The sequence below is a fragment of the Musca autumnalis genome, unplaced genomic scaffold, assembly GCF_047663935.1.
Source record: "Musca autumnalis isolate F117 unplaced genomic scaffold, ASM4766393v1 scaffold_4, whole genome shotgun sequence".
NCBI classification, from domain to species: Eukaryota; Metazoa; Arthropoda; class Insecta; order Diptera; family Muscidae; genus Musca; species Musca autumnalis.
In genome coordinates this window covers 175612397-175631500 of record NW_027411977.1, presented here as the reverse complement: position 1 = coordinate 175631500, position 19104 = coordinate 175612397, and the positions used below count along the sequence as shown (strand labels likewise).

The 19104-nt window shown below is 33.7% G+C and overlaps 1 protein-coding gene across 13 annotated transcripts in view; it reads right to left on the bottom strand.

The window, feature by feature from the left end:
* Positions 1-19104, bottom strand: part of LOC141402391 (uncharacterized) — a 48854-nt gene that overhangs the window by 12048 nt on the left and 17702 nt on the right. For 11 of the 13 annotated variants that reach the window (XM_073983499.1, XM_073983504.1, XM_073983513.1 and 8 more), the window contains one exon: positions 3444-3991. In XM_073983499.1, coding sequence (XP_073839600.1) covers positions 3444-3991 — 548 coding nt within the window. Of the gene's footprint in view, positions 1-3443; positions 3992-8862; positions 9027-19104 lie in introns of those variants that run through there. The other 2 variants (XM_073983512.1, XM_073983509.1) reach the window with 2 other exon arrangements.

Below are 19104 nucleotides of genomic sequence, written 5' to 3'. Positions count from 1 at the left end.
AATTCGAATCATTTTAGTTGTTTCGGATTACAAATTATTAGAACCATTAGATGCTATTTCCCCCAAAACTTGGCATGTCTACTTAATTCAACGCTGTTTCTACGGGGATCAAAGGAACGATACGTCTTTGTGGAATTGCCACAAATAGCCACAATAACTTATTTTCCCTTTGCATTCAATTTCTTAAGTTTTTGCTGAGGGATGTGAATCACGGCTCTACATCCAAACACTCTGAGATACGTTAAACAGGGCTTCTTACCTGAAAATGCTTCTTCCGGAGAAATCTCATTGAGCATTTTCGTCGGTGTTAAGTTAATTAAAAGAACTGCAGTGTTTGCTGCTTCAGCCCAAAACTTCTTGGGCAAGCACGAATGAATTAAAAGACACCTAGTTTTTTCTATAATGGGCCTGTTCATTCTTTCAGATATGCCATTTTGCTGAGGCAAATATGGTACCGTAGTTTGGTGATAAATACCGTATTCAAAAAAATTGCGTGTCATTCTTTCATTACAGTATTCAGCTCCATTGTCGCTTCTTAAGGTTTTAATCTGTCTTCCTGACAAATTTTTTGAATTCGACGCACATTTCAGCAACTTCAAACATCCGTTTCATATAATATATAAAAACGTTTCGCGTGTAATCATCTATAAAAGTTAATATATATCGGGAACCGCTAAGGGAATCTGTATCCATTGGACCACAGAAATCAGTATGAATTAAATCTAATGTGCGGTTGACGCTAGTTCCTGTATCGTTGAATGGTTTTCTTGATATTTTCCCTTTCAAGCAAGGAATACAATTTTCTTTACTTATCTCTCAATGTACAGCTGCTAATGGCAATGACAGCTCCTAATGCCATTTTCTTCAGTGTTTCATTCTTTACATGACCGATTCGCTTGTGCCACAAATTGCCTTCTTCAATCTTACCTTGAGAAACCATTGCTTTGTTACTTGAAAAATCCATGCGAAACATTCATTTAACAAAATCTCCCATAACAATGAAATTGCCGCAATTGTTGATAAATCTGCAGCCTTTTGCATCAAATACAATTTTGAAACAGACAGTAGATTAATATACAAATCCGGAGTGTGCAGAACATCTTTAAAATTATTCTTGGAGTGTCCCACCAATGAAACCATGTCGACATTTCCAACTCCATCGACACGCATTGTAGAATTATTTGATATGATTATCAAAGAATTTTTTCTTCATATCGATCACTGAAAAATTTCTTACTTGAACGCATGTGGGCTGTGGCGCCGTAAACGCTCTCATCGCAGAATTCCCACCATCTTTCTTTGTGAATATTTTCTTGGATGATTTGTTGGGGGATTTGGCGGCTATATGGCCATATTGATTGCAATTATAACACTTTGGTCCTTTCCCATGTTTGCCAGCTAGAGCCATTTTAGTTGCTTCATTCTTCACATCTTGCAGTATTTTTAGCTTTATAGCGTCACCTGTTATTTTTATACCCTAGCTTTGAATCCCCATAATCATAGGTTTATACTCATCCGGTAATCCAGCAAATAACATTGATCCGATAAACTCTTCATCTATGTTAAGTCCAACAGCACTTAATTTGTGCCCCGAGCTGATTATCTCATTCACATATTCCTCGACATTTGAACAATCTTTCAACTTTGTTGAGCAGCCTTGAGCTGTGGGATTAACAGTTTGAACAGGCACAGGAACTATGGAAACCTTTAAATCACGATTGGATGGTTTCCTTAACTCCAATGAGGCATGCTTAAGTTGTACCATACATTCTGGATTGGCATTAAGAGCTGTTAAATTTATTGCCTTCTTATCGAATAGAGTGGCCATTGCCTCCAACAGTTCTATGAAACCAATCGGGAGTGCAGCTCGACGTATGCGATTCAGTTCTTTTTAAAAATGTTGAGTTTTTTCTGACATCTTTTTGGAATGGCGTAAAACTTTCTGGACATCGGATTGTAAACTAACACGATTTATCCACACCACACAACTTTGTGAATAGGAACGTTTATCAGCCTTAACGGGAAATGATGCTGTTTCACCAGCCTCTTCAGCAAAGCCCAACATTTGTAAGCCAAGGTATGACATTGCTCCCAAGTGGTAAAATATAAAATATTTCTTTTTACTATCAGCATATGAATACTACTCTGGATTGAGTAGTACCAAGGCAGCCAAATTTTCTACCTTGAGGGCCCCATGTAACAGGACACACATCGCTTTTCCGCTTCTTCTGGTGCCTGGCCAGAGCCCTCATCTCCGTCCTTAACCTCTTTGGTGTAGAAATCTCTTATATCTTGTTCCAATTTTTCATATTCATAATTTACATTATTCACATCAAGCTTTGGACTTTTATCGGTGGATAATTTACTTGCACTTCCCGATTTATCAGATGATCGACGGCTTGGTTTCTCCCGTTCGATTTTTGGTATAATCAAATGGAGACTTAGTGGCGAGGGAGAGCCTATATCTGATAGTGACAAATAACCACAAATACCCAATTTGGGAGCCAATGTTACTGGTGTGGCTTTATCATTTTCCGGTGGTTGGTATGGTAAGGGGGCAGGCCATAAAATAACCTGACACTCCAAACGGAAGTAGCCACCACATTTTAACACCGTAGCGTACAGGTGGCAGTACGAATTAGTTTCAAAGCCATCGGCTATCTCAACAACCTCAAAGATGGATGTAAAGATGGTACCTCGTCTCAACCTGTGATGGTTGACTAGTCCCACACGCACTGCAAAAGGTAATTCCAAAAACGACTAAGTCACAGTCTTCCAAGAAGACTATGAAGATTCGTATCTATTACCGAACAGTATATAATTTTTCCAATATGTATTCTTATAGAACGAATGGGACAACAACGATTTGGGCAGACCTCTTTGGAGTAGCTCATTTAATAAAATTGCACTAAACGTCTCAAATTCAAAATAAGAACTTAAATATTTGCACTTTCAACAAATTCGGAAAGATCGGAAATCTTCGAAAGATGATTTCATCTAATACTGACCAAAATCTAATGGACATAGTAGAAAGTTGCTATTTTTGCATTTAATTACTCCTTGGGCGTTATTCTTTTCATTAACCTGTTTACCCAAAAACCAGTTATGAAAATAAAGCGAATTTGCATACAACGGAACACCATGAAAACAAACAGAAGAAACAAATTGTTTTTGGATAATAAAATCCTCTATTCTCCGGTTTAGCGCATAATCTCATAATTAAAAGATACACATGTGTATGCCCCCAACACACATCATTGCTCATCAAATTTGTTTTCGGATAATATAATCCTCTATTCTCCGGTTTTGCGCTTAACCTCATAATTAAAAGATAAACATATATATGCCCCCAACACACATCATTACTCATCAACTTGTTTGGGATACACACCTTTTCGCGACAACAGTCCATTCCATAAACAAATTAGTTTGCAAATATTTACCTTTTGTGTTGTCGACGCGTCTGAATCCAATGAATTTGCATTATTTTCTTCACTTGTCATCGAGCTACGGGCAGATGATCTGGTGTTTGTTAGCGGTGTTGAAGACTGGGAGCTTGTTAGCCGAGTAGGTGTTTGAGCTTTACCCGCTGACTCATCATTCTCCAATTTTGACATGGATGCACCACGACGATGTCGATTTTGAAAACGTTCCATCATACTTTTGTATTTGGCTGCTTGTACGGCAGCATCACATTCCTTATCGTTGAAATTGTCAATTGTAAAAGCCAACGATTGTCTAGCCGACGTTGTCATAGTAGTACCGCCATTCGATGATGATATTGACTCATCATTATCGTCTTGATCGTTTTGTTGGACGCGTGCCTCTTCTTTACCTGCCGCCGCCACTGTTGTTACTGTTTGCTGTTGTCGTGTCAAATCCGTACTAGACTTTTCCTCGTCTTCATCATGTTTGTTATCAACTTCACTGCCACAATTTGATGTTGTTGTTTTCGTAGCTTTGCCACTGCCGCTTTTACCAGCAAACATTCCTGTAAATGAAATAAGATGAACAAACGACGAGTTAAAATTAAAGAAAATGTTATTGTTGTTATTGTGTGAGCGTAAAATGTTAGTTTGTACAAATAAAAGAAATATTGTAAGTGTTCATATACAGTAAACGCCAAAACAAAATGTTCACACTAATCAACCAATTCTATATTATGCGGATATGATAAATGCAAACTTTGCATGACCAACATTTTAGGGAAACCAAGTCAGCTGGAAACAGAATAATGACCATCAATGATCAATGCAAATGCAGTCAACGATCACTACTGCTATATGGGGCGTCACCTCAAATGCACCATTGCGCATAGTCTTTTTTACATCAACTGTATATCGACGCCTCCAAATAATAGTATGCTAAGTCGACTTAGCATGTTTTCAAGTTCTTTAAATTTTTATATTTAACGTCCTTTAACTTAAATTCTGTCAAATTTTGGTAATAATCGAACAATCCGAACAGAAGTTATAAACAAATATTGACTTAGCATAGTACTGAAGGTCAAAGAAATTTCCAAACTTTTAGGGCTTGTCCTGCAAAACTCAATGTTCAAAATTAGCAAACTATTTTTTGGAGGTGTCGAACGTCCTTTAACTTAAATTCTTTCAAATTTTGGTAATGATCGGTCGATCCGAACAGAAGTTATAAACAAATATTGACTTAGCATAGTACTGAAGTTCAAAAAAATGTCCACACTTTGAGAGCTTCTCCTGCAAAACTCACTTTTTAGACTTAGCATACTATTATTTGGAGGTGTCGATATAATCTCATATTTTAAACAAAAAACTTTACAACGTGAACCATAGCCGCCACCAATTACACCAACAAACATAAGAAATTAAAGCAAATAAAACAATAACAAAAGAAAGAAACAATAATTTATAATTAAAGCCAGCTTAAAGTTAACGGTTATTAGGTGAAAATACACACAATGGAATGGCTAACGAATGGATGAATAGTAGATGAATTGGCCGAAAGAGAGACCGGTGGCTACCATTAAACTTTTTTTATATTGTTGATAATGCGCATGTAGGTTATATTTTGAAGTTGCAAGTAAAATGCCAGATCAAAAGAAAGTTTCGTTTGGTCTAACTATATGCAAAATATGTACTGTAAAGATATTGTTAAATTCCGTATGTAGTATTGTGACTCCAACAATCGTTTTTGTCAATTACAACAATAGTTTTTGTTAATTATAACAATAGTTTTTGTCATATCCAACAATAGTTTTTATAGACTGGACAATAATATTCCCGTTTCTTCGACAATTTTATTTCATTCTCTGGGTATTCGACGCCGCACACTGATCTAGCAGGGCAAAAGTCAAAAAATCAAACTATAAAATTGCGAAATATTTTCTGCTGACTAAAATTTTGTTTTTACTTTTCATTTGTTGTAAATATTCACTCAGTTATTCACTATCAAATACAAAAAACGTTGCTACATCAGATTTAAACAAAAAAAATTTGGGCTACATCGAAATATAGATCCATATTGAAATATTTCATGATATTAAAAATAACTTAAATCGGGGTACGATTAAATGGGGACTATATCAAAACGTGGACCTATGTCCACAATTTTTGGTGGAAATGTTTTGTGACTACTAGGAACCCTAAGTACCAAATTACAGCTATCTTGCTTCGAAAATGTGGTGCAAAATTTGAGTTTGTTCAAAATTTCAGAAACCTATCTGAATTATATATTGACCACTGTGCACCGTTGTGAAAAAACAATTTTGCTGAGTTTTGTTTGTATGACAGGTTTGTTTTTCCGTCTGAAACGCATTAAAATATTCATCCACGACCCTGAAAAGTATATGGCAAAAACCAAAATGTTTTACAATCGATGAATCCGAGTTTCACCCATTCGGAATTCGCGAACTGTTAACATATTCTATATAGCATGACTGAAATTCTTTAAAATGAAGTGTTTTAGGAGGAATCCCATAAGGTCGACCATTAAAATTAATTTACGTGGAAGTTGTGTTGGCGTCAATGTAGAAAAATAGGCAAAAATGGGTTGAAGCCAACAAGTTTTTTTATGCTCCCTTTCGATTTCTGGCTTAACCTTACATTTTATAGACCTATGGCCAAAGAAAGACTCAAAAAATACTCCATGGACAATATATTTATTTTATTCAAATGTAACAGTTTTACAATTCATTATGCACTAAGTCCCACGAAGCTTCTTTAAGCTTGTGATACTAGTGTATCATTTTTCGATATATCCACTGCATCCGACTAAAATTGATGCTGACATTTTGAAGCCGAAATTTCGGGGTTTTTTGAATTTTTTTAATAATTCGGACGCACAACAAGATAATATTCAAAACTCATAATAGGGTTATAGAACTCGTGATTTTACGTCGTTTAATGCATATCTCATGAGTATGCTCCTTACAGCATCCTAGTAATTGGAGTCTAAAGACTCCAAGTGCCATTCAATTTCCTTTGATTAATTTTTTTACGCGACGGATCTCATGAGACCTTCCGCGATCGAATCCACCCACACTAAAACCGCGGATATATGTAGATACCTTGGAAATAGGAAAATCAGCAAGAATTTATTTTGACAAATCCGCGTATTAAACAGCGATTTTCTTTAATATTTTTTACATAAATGGAATCCTTTATACGCGATTATAATATGTGCGAAAACGAGTGTCATAAATTACAGAGATTCGCGAGTAATATGGGTTTTTACCAAAAATGGAATGTGGAGGCACATCCGCGGTTCTTAAAGAATCTGTTTGAAATAGATGTATATTGACGTGATTTTGATCGGCGGCAATGAAACCGTATGCGCATCAAAATCGTATGCACATTGCGCACATTTACCCACTTTAAGGTTTTTGGCATTGTGACGGCACACAAAGGCTGCTAAATTTTCATATTTTCTGACTGTTGTAAGTTGAATATTATTCTTAATTTCCTATCGTTATAAGTTATAAAAGAATGCCACTAAGCTTTTGCGATGGTAAACCACATTTCTTGATGTAGTTTTAGTAGAGTACATTATTTATCGTATGGGATTTTAGCGAAATAGTTGGAGAACTTCAAATATTTTTTTCTAATTTTTGGAATCAAACCAAAAAATATATTTGCAACATTAGCGGTATTCACTCATGGTGGTAAAGTAGATCTTATACATATTGTTAATATTATAGATCTACAACTGTTTACAATACCACAACAACAAAATACATGAAAGTTTGATTTACCACAGGGTTAACCCTAACAATTGCAACATTGTCTCAACCAAATCCTTGCGAGTCCTTAACGTTAGCAGTGGTTCACTTAGACGTATGGTAATATCCATGCCAAGCGATTACGACGCGAGTAACAAATGCCAGCACAGCTGTACATACGTTTACTCCACTCCAAGGTGACACATTTCAAACGCCCTTGGAAAAATTTCGTATCAAACTGCCCAAACAATGAGAAAATATCTGGTGTTGGATCGAGTGTTTTCCATTGAGGATGCACCAGGTTCTGGGTGCGATTCAGGAATTCTTCATCCAAATTCGAATGTGGATTACTACGTTTGATCTGTAGTGGTTTTTTGTTTTTGATGCTAAAGTTCTTTGCTGGTGGTTTTTTAAAATCAATTTCCTCGATGTCACTATCACCTTCTCCTTCCAAGGCATTGAGACGTTTTCGCATTTCCAATGCGTACAGATAGTCTGAATCTTCCGACATTTTCACGTTGTTTCGCAATGACGATGTTTATGTTATTAAAAATTCATTTGTAATTATATTTGGAGTTTTTTTCGGTATTCAGACAAGACAGACAGAACGAACAAAAGAAAATTTGGCGCTTGCAACATATAAATTAACAATTGTTAATTTGCTCGACCTAAAAGTATTGTAAACATTGCACTGAACTTTTACAAGGATGTAGAACACTATGTTGTGAGTTTTATTTTATGTCGTAGCTTTGTTTTGTGGTAGAAAAATGGGAAAAATAAATAGAATAAAAGAATGGAGGCCATGAAAAAACAAGTTTTTATGAAAAAAGTTTAATAAAACTGCAACTAAAAGATAGACTGACGGTGATGTTAAGATGCTGTTAACGATTTATGCATAAATTTTCTCATAACAAGTAAGACATTTTTAAATATTTTTATTTTATATGAGAATAAAATCCGCTATTACTTTTGTGCTTTTTAGCAGTGTTTCGTAGGCGGTCATTTGTCACAAAACTAAACAGTAGTTTTCATCAAAAAATTATTAAATGTTTATCAAGATGCGCTTTTCAGGTTACTGGTAAAAAGGACTGGTCGTCTTCTTGAAAAGAAATGAAAAACGAAGTCTTTTGGGCTGCACGACTAGGGGTTATCAATTAATTTCGAAATTTAAAGAATGTATTTTACTTTAGGAAAGACAAACCACAAAAGCTTTCATTAAGTTCCAATAAGAGCTTATTCTTGTGCTACGTGTTGAACATTTTTAAGGAAATTCCTTTGCCTCCGCTCTCCCAAAAACTCAAATTTTCGTCTGGCATTGAATTTGACAATGAAACACAAGCGGATATGTGAAATTGGATACTTGCAAGCTAACAACAATGCCTAACAAATTACTGTACTGAGATGTACAAATATGTAGTATGTCTTTGATACACAAAATCTGTTATTTGCACTAGAATAATTTTAGTACAAAAATTCTATATATGTATACATGTTGACATAATAGTTATTTTGCCACAAAACTCTTTTTTATTCTCACTACTGATGATTCACAACTGGCCAATAAGTATTGATTTTGCGTGCAGTAACGTTTTAGAAGAATAATATTTTTTTTTTTTTTTTGTTTTCAAGTTTATCTTAAGCCATGTAAAAACTTTTATTTTGTATACCTTTTAGTTTATGAAACATTATTTTTCTTTTTCATTTGACCGCAATGACCGTTTAGAACTTAATTGTTTAATCAAAGTGATAAATAAAATATAAATTTTTAAAGCGAAGAAATTGATATGAACAAGAAGAAGCTACGGCAACAACTGAACAACTTAGCTTTTCTATTCTTAAACCAGATAACTGAATCACACACAGATACATTTTTGTTGTTTTGCAAACTTGCTGTTAGTCACAATAACAAGATAAATGAAGCTATGGGTGATTTTCATATATGGCTCTATTCTCAGACAATGAGTGTCAGTTTCATATATTTATTTTATTTTTATCCAGTATTCTTTTATATCTCAACTTGTCTACTAGTTTTGTGTACTACTATTGGGTGTTTGGATGAAATGGAGAGAATGCATTTTTTGAAAGAAACTATTAAGGCTCTGCCAAGGTTTCTAAAAAATAATTTATGCAATGTACCCATTATTTTTTTTTTTTTTCAAAAATAAAATATTTTATTTTTATAAACTGCAATCTTTTAAGTGTCTTTTTGTGCAAAGAATATTATGAAAAGTGAATAAATACACTGTATTCTAATAGAATAAGAAAACAACAACGGGTCTTGTTAAACCCATTACCTTTTCATTTGCCTAAGTTACAATAATCTGGAACCGATTGTACCTGTCATAAATCCCTTAATGAGATAAAATATTTAATAGTCTATAAATTAAAAGCTTAAATAAAACATATTTGAAAATATTGTTGAAATATATTCCATCAAACTAAAAATAAACAAAACCTTGGCCGGCCTACAAAATAAATTTGTTGCGTACAAGTAAATCATTTGATTAAAAATAGCCAGATTGTTCTTGTAATGCAACAACAAACAAAAAACAATATAAATGAGACAGTATTTCTTTAAATATACACATGTGTTATAACAAATGTATATATTTCAAAAATTCATACATATATATACAGCTGAACATTGTGTTTTACAACATCGTCATATGAATGTCAATTAGAGGCAAATTGTTTCAAATAAAGACACACATTTTGTTGATGAATGTTAAAAAATGTAATTAACATTGTGCTAAAATTTAAGTAAGATTTTGAAATATCTATCGTATATGTGTAATATTTATAGATCACTTAGAATGTTTAAGTGTTAAAAACAACTACATAATTTCGAATACATTATGTGTGTATGTTTACTTGATATTTTATAACAATTGTTAGTGGAAGCTGACTTTTACTTGAATAGTCCTCTTCTCTTCGCCCTGTCACTCACGTGCTGCTCGACAAACTGTCGATTGAAATAACTTGAAGAGGCGCACAATTTATTTCAATCGACAGTTTGTCCAGCACCCCCGGGAGTGACATGCCGATTTAGTTTTTTGTGGCCCGTAGCAAAGGCCCTTGAGGCCTTAGTCCTCCCTAGCGTCAGAAATAGTTATCCAGTTGCCGATTATCAGCATGAATTCCGTAAGCAGCACAGCACGCCATCTCCACGCATATTTGCCGAGGACTCAACCAGGATAAGCCAGGATAATAAGAACAATGATGGTGGCGCTCGACTTATCAAAAGCCTTTGATACTGTCAGGCACTCCACGCTGTTTAAGGACATTGAGTAGACAACCCTCAGGCCAAGTCTGAAACATTGAATAATCAATTGTATGTGTGGAGGCCAGTCGTACGTGGAATTCAGGAACAAGAAGTCCAAACCTCGTGAGTGAAACAGTTCCCCACGGTGGGGTGAACTATTTAACCTCTAGCTCTCCTGTATTCCGCCCCTCCGGACGGCATCGAGATCTTAACGTATGCGGATGATTGCACGATCCTGGTGTCAGTTACCTTCCCTGAAGTCATCTATGAAAGACTGAACTCCTATTTAACCGACCTTACCATATTTTTCCACACGAGGAATATGCAGATATCCGCCACTAAATCTACGGCCACTCTGTTCACCACATGAACGGCGCAGGTAGAGATTGCATGTCGTGATCGATGATTGCAGAATTCCGACCACAAACTACCCAAAAATTCTAGGGTTCACATTCGACAGCACGTTCACGTCGTCCTCGCATGCCACAGCTATCTGCGACAAACAGAAAAGTAGGAACAAGGACCTTAAGTCCCTAGCCGGCAGCACTAGGGTGCAGATAAAGAAACCTTGTTGATCACATATAATGGAATAATATTCAAACTTGTCAGAATGCCGCGCCGAGAACACTTAAGTGCTGTTTTAGGTGTGTGCGAAGATCTTTTTTAAAATTTGACCGTGGTTCTATTTACAGTGATATAATGTTTTTCATGTGCAAGTTCATGCCGTCAAACACAATGGCCCAAACGATTTAAAAGTTCCACTGTGGCTAACTAAAATGGCCGGTGGGTACGATAACTGGCGAAAGGAGATACTGACAATTGTTCCAACCGTAAAACGTGGTAATAATTCTCTCAAACTTAAATCAATTTCCAAGATGCACAAACAACAAATAAAATGTTCTTTACAATGATATATTCATTCATTACAATGATATATTTTTTTCGTGGGCATGTCCATGCTTCCTGAAATGACCGAATTCCCAAAATTCGTATTTTTGCAATATAAAAGGGTCTGTGGTTTTTTGTGTAGACTATTTTGATTGCATATATAAGTAAAACAAGTGAGCAAAGGCTATAGTCGGGACGGGACCGACTATCTGGCTTTTATAAAAATTACTTAAGGGAGATACTAAAGTTTTAACCTATCTGGCTTTTATAAAAAGGGACTTAAGGCGAACTGAACCAAAATAATTAATATTTAAGTTTATATTTGACTACTGTCGACATCTACTTGGTACTGATTGAAAGCTTTCCTGGTCTTCTTGATTAGCATTTTACGTGTCTTTAATACACCAAATAAAAGTAGAGGTATTTGTCATTAAAGTAAAAACTTCAAAATATTAAAATTGTGATAGCTTAGAGCCTTTTGCAATAACTTTGAAAATTTACCATAAATGCCACATTTTGTTTTAATTTAAAGCTCAGAGTGTTTAGTTTCATCATCAAGCTCCCTCCTTGAAATATGTCCAACAGAAGCAGAAATATCTGACATGGAAATAAATTTCCATAAATTGGAAATTGGGATATCCCAATTTTTTTTTTCAACATTACAACCATTTCACCAATTTTGGTAATGCAATTCGGAACATTTTAAAGCTCAGAATATCTTCATTGTTGCAATACATCCAACCAAAGCTGAGGTATTCGTCACTACAATTCAAATAAAAAAATGGGAAAGTGGGATGTTTCATCATAATAAAGGTGATATTTTTCTCTTCCATTGACGGGCTTCCCTTTTGGAATACGACTACTAAAAGCGGAGATGTTCACATAACAATAAAACTTTGCATTTTTGTCCACATAAGTTTTTTGCACATTCCGACTATTGAATATTATTCGATCATCATCAAACCCAATATGCTATCTTGGAGCCCTATTAACCACCAAAATTTGGTGACGATCCGACAAAATTGCGACCTGTAGCGTGATTACAAGGTTTAGATGTACAGACGGACGGACATACACACATTGCCGGATTGACTCAGCTCGTCGAGACATACATTTTGATGTATATAAGTATGGATCTACGACCATTATTTCGATGCGTTACAAACTTTTTGACCAAGACCAACTTATAATACCCTCCCCACATAGTGGTGTAGGGTATAATTACATACGTCTACAAATGTACGCAGGAAACTTACAAAACTTCTATTGTCAACTTAGAAAATGCTATTTAGTTTTGTACAGTCATAGTCTGTATTTCAACTGATATTTTTTTACTTGTTATTTCAATAATCTAAAGCTTTATGTTCATGCTCTCTTCTCCTGTTAATAATGAAATCATTACATGGTAGTACCGCTGTATACCATACCACCTCATCTAGCGTTCACATTTAAGTTACCGTTAAAGCAAATATTATGACATTCTATGTAAACTGCTTATCACAAAGATATTAAAAGACGAGAAGGTTTGGTAAATATTTAAAAAAAATATAAAAGAGTTAAAAGCTTTAATGGGCAAACAATGCCCTCAAACTTTATGAGGGTTTCACACATAAATGCATATATAATTGCATCTACACATTTATAAAGCAAAAAAGCAACAAAAAATAAGAAAGTTTATTTTAAAACTTTGTTGCAGAACCTGCAAGAATCTTAAAGTTATGTAATTTTTTCAATTTTTCGCTTTATAAATAGGAACAGTTTTACAATAAATTTTAAATTTTATTACATTATGTTAGTACTAAATTTGTTATTCGAAATATTCCCTTTAATGTACAAGATTCACCGCTTCTTTTGAAGATATTTAGGAGGAAGAAAAATAGCACATAGTGTGCATTGAACTTCACATTCACACATCGTTAAGCAGTGATTTGATTAAAGTAGATCTTTATTTTTTCCACCTTAGTCATATACCCGATAATCTGTACGAATCGGACACATCAATACAAACATATTTTAAGTATTCTTCTTCTACTTATATTTATACAAATAAAAATGACTGAGATGAAGATTACTTATTGTTGATAACGCCGAATGCATTTAACTAGGTTTCATTGACTTTTATTATTTCGAGTATGTATTTAATTTTGACCCATATTAAGAGTCTTTATTGCATTATAAAGCTTCCTTAATAATGGACGTTTTCATAAATGTACAGTGATGCAAAGAAATATGTGTATACTGTTTTTATGAAGAGATTTTATACATCTATCTGGAAGGTGTTATACCCCCAAAGAAGACTATACGTTAAGATGGGGCGATTTGTATTGAAGGGAAAAAATCTTAATGGACGCTTTGCGTTTCTGATTCTTGAAATTGTACTGAGCAAAAAAAGTCCACGAGACCATATATATACGGTGAAAATCGAGCTTCCCGATTTTGACTTGAACAACTGGGTTTTTTTTTCGTCGGCCAAAATACAATCTTCCTATATACGGATTTGATATGTTCTCTATAGGTTTCCCTAGTTTACAAAGTCAAGATTACAATGGTCTTTGGATGAATGAAATCGATGAAAAATTATAAAAGTTAGAAGCAAAACAATGAACTTGCATCTGAAATAAGGTGAATTAATTATAGTAATACCCCCTTGCGTATAACTACCATATCATAAATAAAATAATTGTTATAAATCATACGCCGGTGGGGATAAAATTCCAGAATTTTATAAATACATATATGACAATAAAACAACAAATAAAGGATTCAACAATGTTCAAAAATGCTTTTGCGATGTACTATAGAGTTCTTAATTATTGTCTTGGCTACAATTTTTGTCTTAGTATTGGATCAAAATTCTCAATGGTTTGGCTGTTATATGCCAAAATATCAAAAAAAAAAAAAAAACGTGACAAAAGTCTGATAAAAAAACTTCAAGTGAAAATCGGGAGGCTCGATTTTCACATAGACTTTTAGACTAGTGGCCTGTTTTGCTCAGTACAATCACAGGAATCAAAAAGCCGAAGCGCCCCTTAAGATTTTCAAATCGCCCCACTTTACTATACGTATATCAAATGTTAGCCATTTCCGTAGGATAATGCGGCGAAAACATTGAAAATACCGAAAATATGAGGTCTATATCAAAAGTTGGGGTAATAACTTTTTCACAACCTTGCTTCTCTGTATCATATTCCTGCAAACCTTTCGATGCCAAATATGCTATTCAAACAAACCTCAATAATCCTATCAATTTCCTTCTCACATAGAAACAAACGTTGCTATATAAGAAAATAAAAGTGAAGGCTAAAGTTCAAGAAAAAACATTTTCAATGGAAAGTGAAATAAAATTCGCATACAATAACAACAACAATAGTATTAGTAGAATAGTGACCAATATAACATCGAAAAAGGTGGAAAAAGAAATTGTAAAAATGCTTTAGTCTGAAAATGGTATTAGGGACAAAACTAAATATTTTACACTTAATACTCTTTTAAAAGCGTTGAATGTGTAATCCAACAAGCCGACTACATATGTGTCTTATTTGTGTCTAGGTCCACACTAGGGTTATGACTTTTTGACATTTTTTCTCAAAAATTATTTCCTGTAGTGAGAATAATGAAAAATACTATGAAATGAAAAAAAGTAATGATGAAGTTAAGCCAATGGGGGAATACTCCAGACTTAAGCAAAAAAAAATCTCAAAAAAATATTTCCTGTTGCACGAATGAATGACCTTAATGACTAAAATAACTTTTATTTCATATACATAAATATTGAAAAAGGTCCCTCACAAACCACTTTTAATTTTTATGATATATGAAATAATGTTATATATAATATAAAATGATATATACTCGTATGTAATAATACGACGATAAAATAGTGAGAAACCAATGGTTATGTCATTTCGCTTATTTCGTGTGTCCCTATACCTTGTTTACAGTTAAATATCTGCTTATAGTGACTTCAAAATATTGTCTAAAATTCTGAAAAATAAAAGCTTTAAAAACTTTTCAAGATTTTATGTAATCTTATGTAGAAGCTCATCATGCTTTGACACAGGGATATGAGGTTGTAAAAAAGTCATAACCCTATTCCACACAGAATGATTTGATGGGGCCACACGGGTTGTGTTAGAATTAAAAGTAAATTATCTATGAGGACTACTTTGTTTTTTAAAAGGAGGAATGATAATAATCCATATTTTGGTATTTTGTTTTCAGAGGATAAAATAATAAAATGATTATCCACTCATATAGCGGTTTCGCCCGTTTCGGTCACAAATTATTGTCCATAAAAAATCGCATACAATTATATTCCTTAAAAATATATATTGATTCATATTATCTTAAGGAAATTGTAAAAAACAATCCGCAATATATGTATTTTAACGTCACAACCTGTTTTTAAACGACAACAACCCAACAAAAATACATACACAAATATTGGCGATATTGGTTAGTTGTTATGTAGTCACAGTTTATTAACGTCTTCTCATGGTGGTTACTTGTTGTTAATTGCGTTAGCTAACGTAACAAAATCAAAGACAATTATTAACAATTTGCTATGGTTTAATGCTCCATTGAAAACAGTACAAACAGGCAGACACACTATGCTATCATCCAACATAAATAGACAACAAATAGTCACGTAAAACCGATGAACAGGTATTTCCAATATCAACTTTGCTGAAATGTAATATTCCAAATGACGAATCATTGCTTATCTATACATATATGAACATATCTTTTGATAAAAACTTAATGTTTAAAAACCAATTGTACTTAAAATATTACATTATGGTCCGGAATTAGGTTTAGGTCCCTATCCATAAAACATTGGAGACTAAATCTTTTTAAAACACTGTGACTTACCTTATTAAGACAATGAGTTGTCTTTACCAATAGGAGCAGCGATATAAAACGGACCAACTTATTTTTATGGAATACGGTATTTAATACCAAGCCATACATTACAAATATAGGAAAACATTTTCAATGTTATATATGTATTTACATCAATATGATTGGTAAAATGTGTTCCTTAAAAGACAAGGCCATTGAACTTTAAACATACAGTTATAAAGAAAAAAATACAATAATATTTAATTTATAATTTAGAGATAGTTTATATAAATATTTCGTGTATCATCTTGTTTGAAGTTAGAACACTGATACTCAAAATAAAAGATGTATATTAAATCGTTAATAAAGCTGGTCAACATGAAATTTGTTCATTTGATTTTGTTGATGTGTCTATCTCAAATTGAAGCATAATTTTCTACAACGTAGCTACTGGCGACGAAGAATTAATACGTTATAGAAAAAAAGAGACTACATATGTACAGATTTATTCGAATTTTCGGCACAACTTTCGAAAACGACAATCACTGTCGAATGTTTGACAATTTTTTTTCGTGTGTATGGTAAAAATCGGTTCAGATTTGGATATAGCCCCCATATATATTTTCGCCCGATTAGGGGTATTTGGTGCACCAAACACGCAAATTATGTCCAATTTTGATACAATTTGGAAAATGTCACCGAATTCGGACTAGAAATAAGTTTGTCGAATTATATTAAAATCGGTTCAGATTTGGTTATAGCTCAAATATATATTTTCGCCCCATTTGAGGTATTTGGTGCACCAATCTCGCTATGTATGTCCAATTTTGATGAAATGTTAAATGTGTGACAGAATTTTTACTAGAAATAAGTTCGCCAAAGTATTTTCAATGCGGTTAAGATTCGGATATAGCTCCAATATATGTTCGCCCGATTTCTTGTAGTTGACGACCCAAAAACAAAATTGGGTGGACATTCCAATGAAATTTGGAAAATGTGACTCAACATGGTCTAGAAAAAATTTCGCCAAATGATATTGATGTCGTGGCAGTCGGCCTTGCCCGACTTCGATCCTTTCCTCATTGTAACCCCTTAAAACATATATGGAAACATTTACATGACTGATAATTCTAAGTATCTTCATGTACACATATCGCACCTGTTCAACAAAAGGGTAGTAACTCAAAATTTTGAAATTTTCACTTTTCATTAAAAAAAGATACATAATAATCAACTCCACCCACTGTAAAAAATTCCCATTGTTTTGTCTACTCTTTCGTCAAAAAATACCGATATGTCAATTGTCATCTCTTTAGAATAACTACTCTGTATCGACAAAAGAGACTTATTTCAAGTTGCGCCCACATGTTTTAGGCATTTACATCGCGATTTTTTCAGCAAAAGAGTAGTATTTTGAATTGTTCCCTATTTATGTTATCAATCGCCGCCCATTTTTTCAGTTAAAGGGGCACAAGTCGAAATAATTTCTCTACTAAAACAAACATTTGTTTCAACAAAATGGTAGTAACTCAAAAAATGGTTAGAAATATGACCAAATACTTAATGAAATGAAAAGAAATCCAGTGCTGTAGTGTAGTAAAAAATATATCTTTACGATGGCATAGTTTTTTTTGTGTATTAAACCTTTAACATTAACATAAATCGTTTTTTGTCTCTACTGAAAAGTAGAAAATTTTGAGTTACTACCCTTTTGTTGAACAGGTGCGATATTTAAATGTATTATTCTTTATTTGAACCATTCACATCTATTTACTTCTTTTGTCCCCTTATATAAGCAACTAAAGAGAATAATACCACCAAAATTTTCAACAAAGCGACGCGATGTGACAATTTACTAGTCATGTGTGGTAGAACGGCTATTATGTATACAGTCGGACCTCGATTATCCGTGATGGTCGGGACCGGAGGCATTACGGATAATCGATTTTCCCGGATAATGGAGGCAATGCTTTTATGCAGTTTTTGAACATATTTTTAAGTAAAAATTACATATTATTGTACAATAATATGAAAATCTGCAATTTTTATTAAATTTGTTACGGTAATCCACCAAATTTTAAAAGGATACATAATATCATCATCATCAGATTCATCTGAATTGACTTTGCCCCATGGTTTTTGTGATACCATAAATACACAAATTGTGTAATACGGGAGAATTTCGAGTTCTCGTTTCATTACCTTTTTTTGATTAATCAGATTAATTGGAAAGTGTGTTTTTACTCCCGGGCAATGAAGCTTATAACGAAAAATAGAAGAAATGGAAAAAAGTCCAACATTTCTTTTCTATCACGGATAATGGAGGTTCCCGGATAATCGATTCACGGATAATCAAGGTTCAACTGTACTTAAATAGGAATATACAATATATTTTTTTTAATCTAGTAAATCTATTCGAATCTAAGACTTCAACTGATGAAGGTCATTCATTTCCAAAAAATGCGACTCAAAATGAAACGCCACAATCCTATTGCAATCTGTGGGTTAAATTTTATTCTTTAGAGATTTGTATTTAATGATCAATGTATCCGTTAGTGTCATCATTCATTCATTCGTTAGAACCTAAAACTAAATCGGGTTGAACCCATATTTGAGAAGTATCTTGTCTACTCGAAGATGGATTGGTTGACATATGTCGGAACGAAATCGAATTGAAAATCCTTGGGAAATTCGAAAGGGAAATTGTTTCTTCTTCTTTGGAAATAATGTCATATGAAAATAGGATGTACCTTCCGAATTTCCGTACAGATTATTGAACAATTTCGCAAATAAGGCCTTATGAATAGGTACTTGTTTTTACTATTATCGTAAGTATCTCATGTCGGGTCGGTGTCATGGTCCCTATTTTCATCGATTTTATGTAGAAGTGTTAATTCTCGTTTAGTTGTTAACGGCT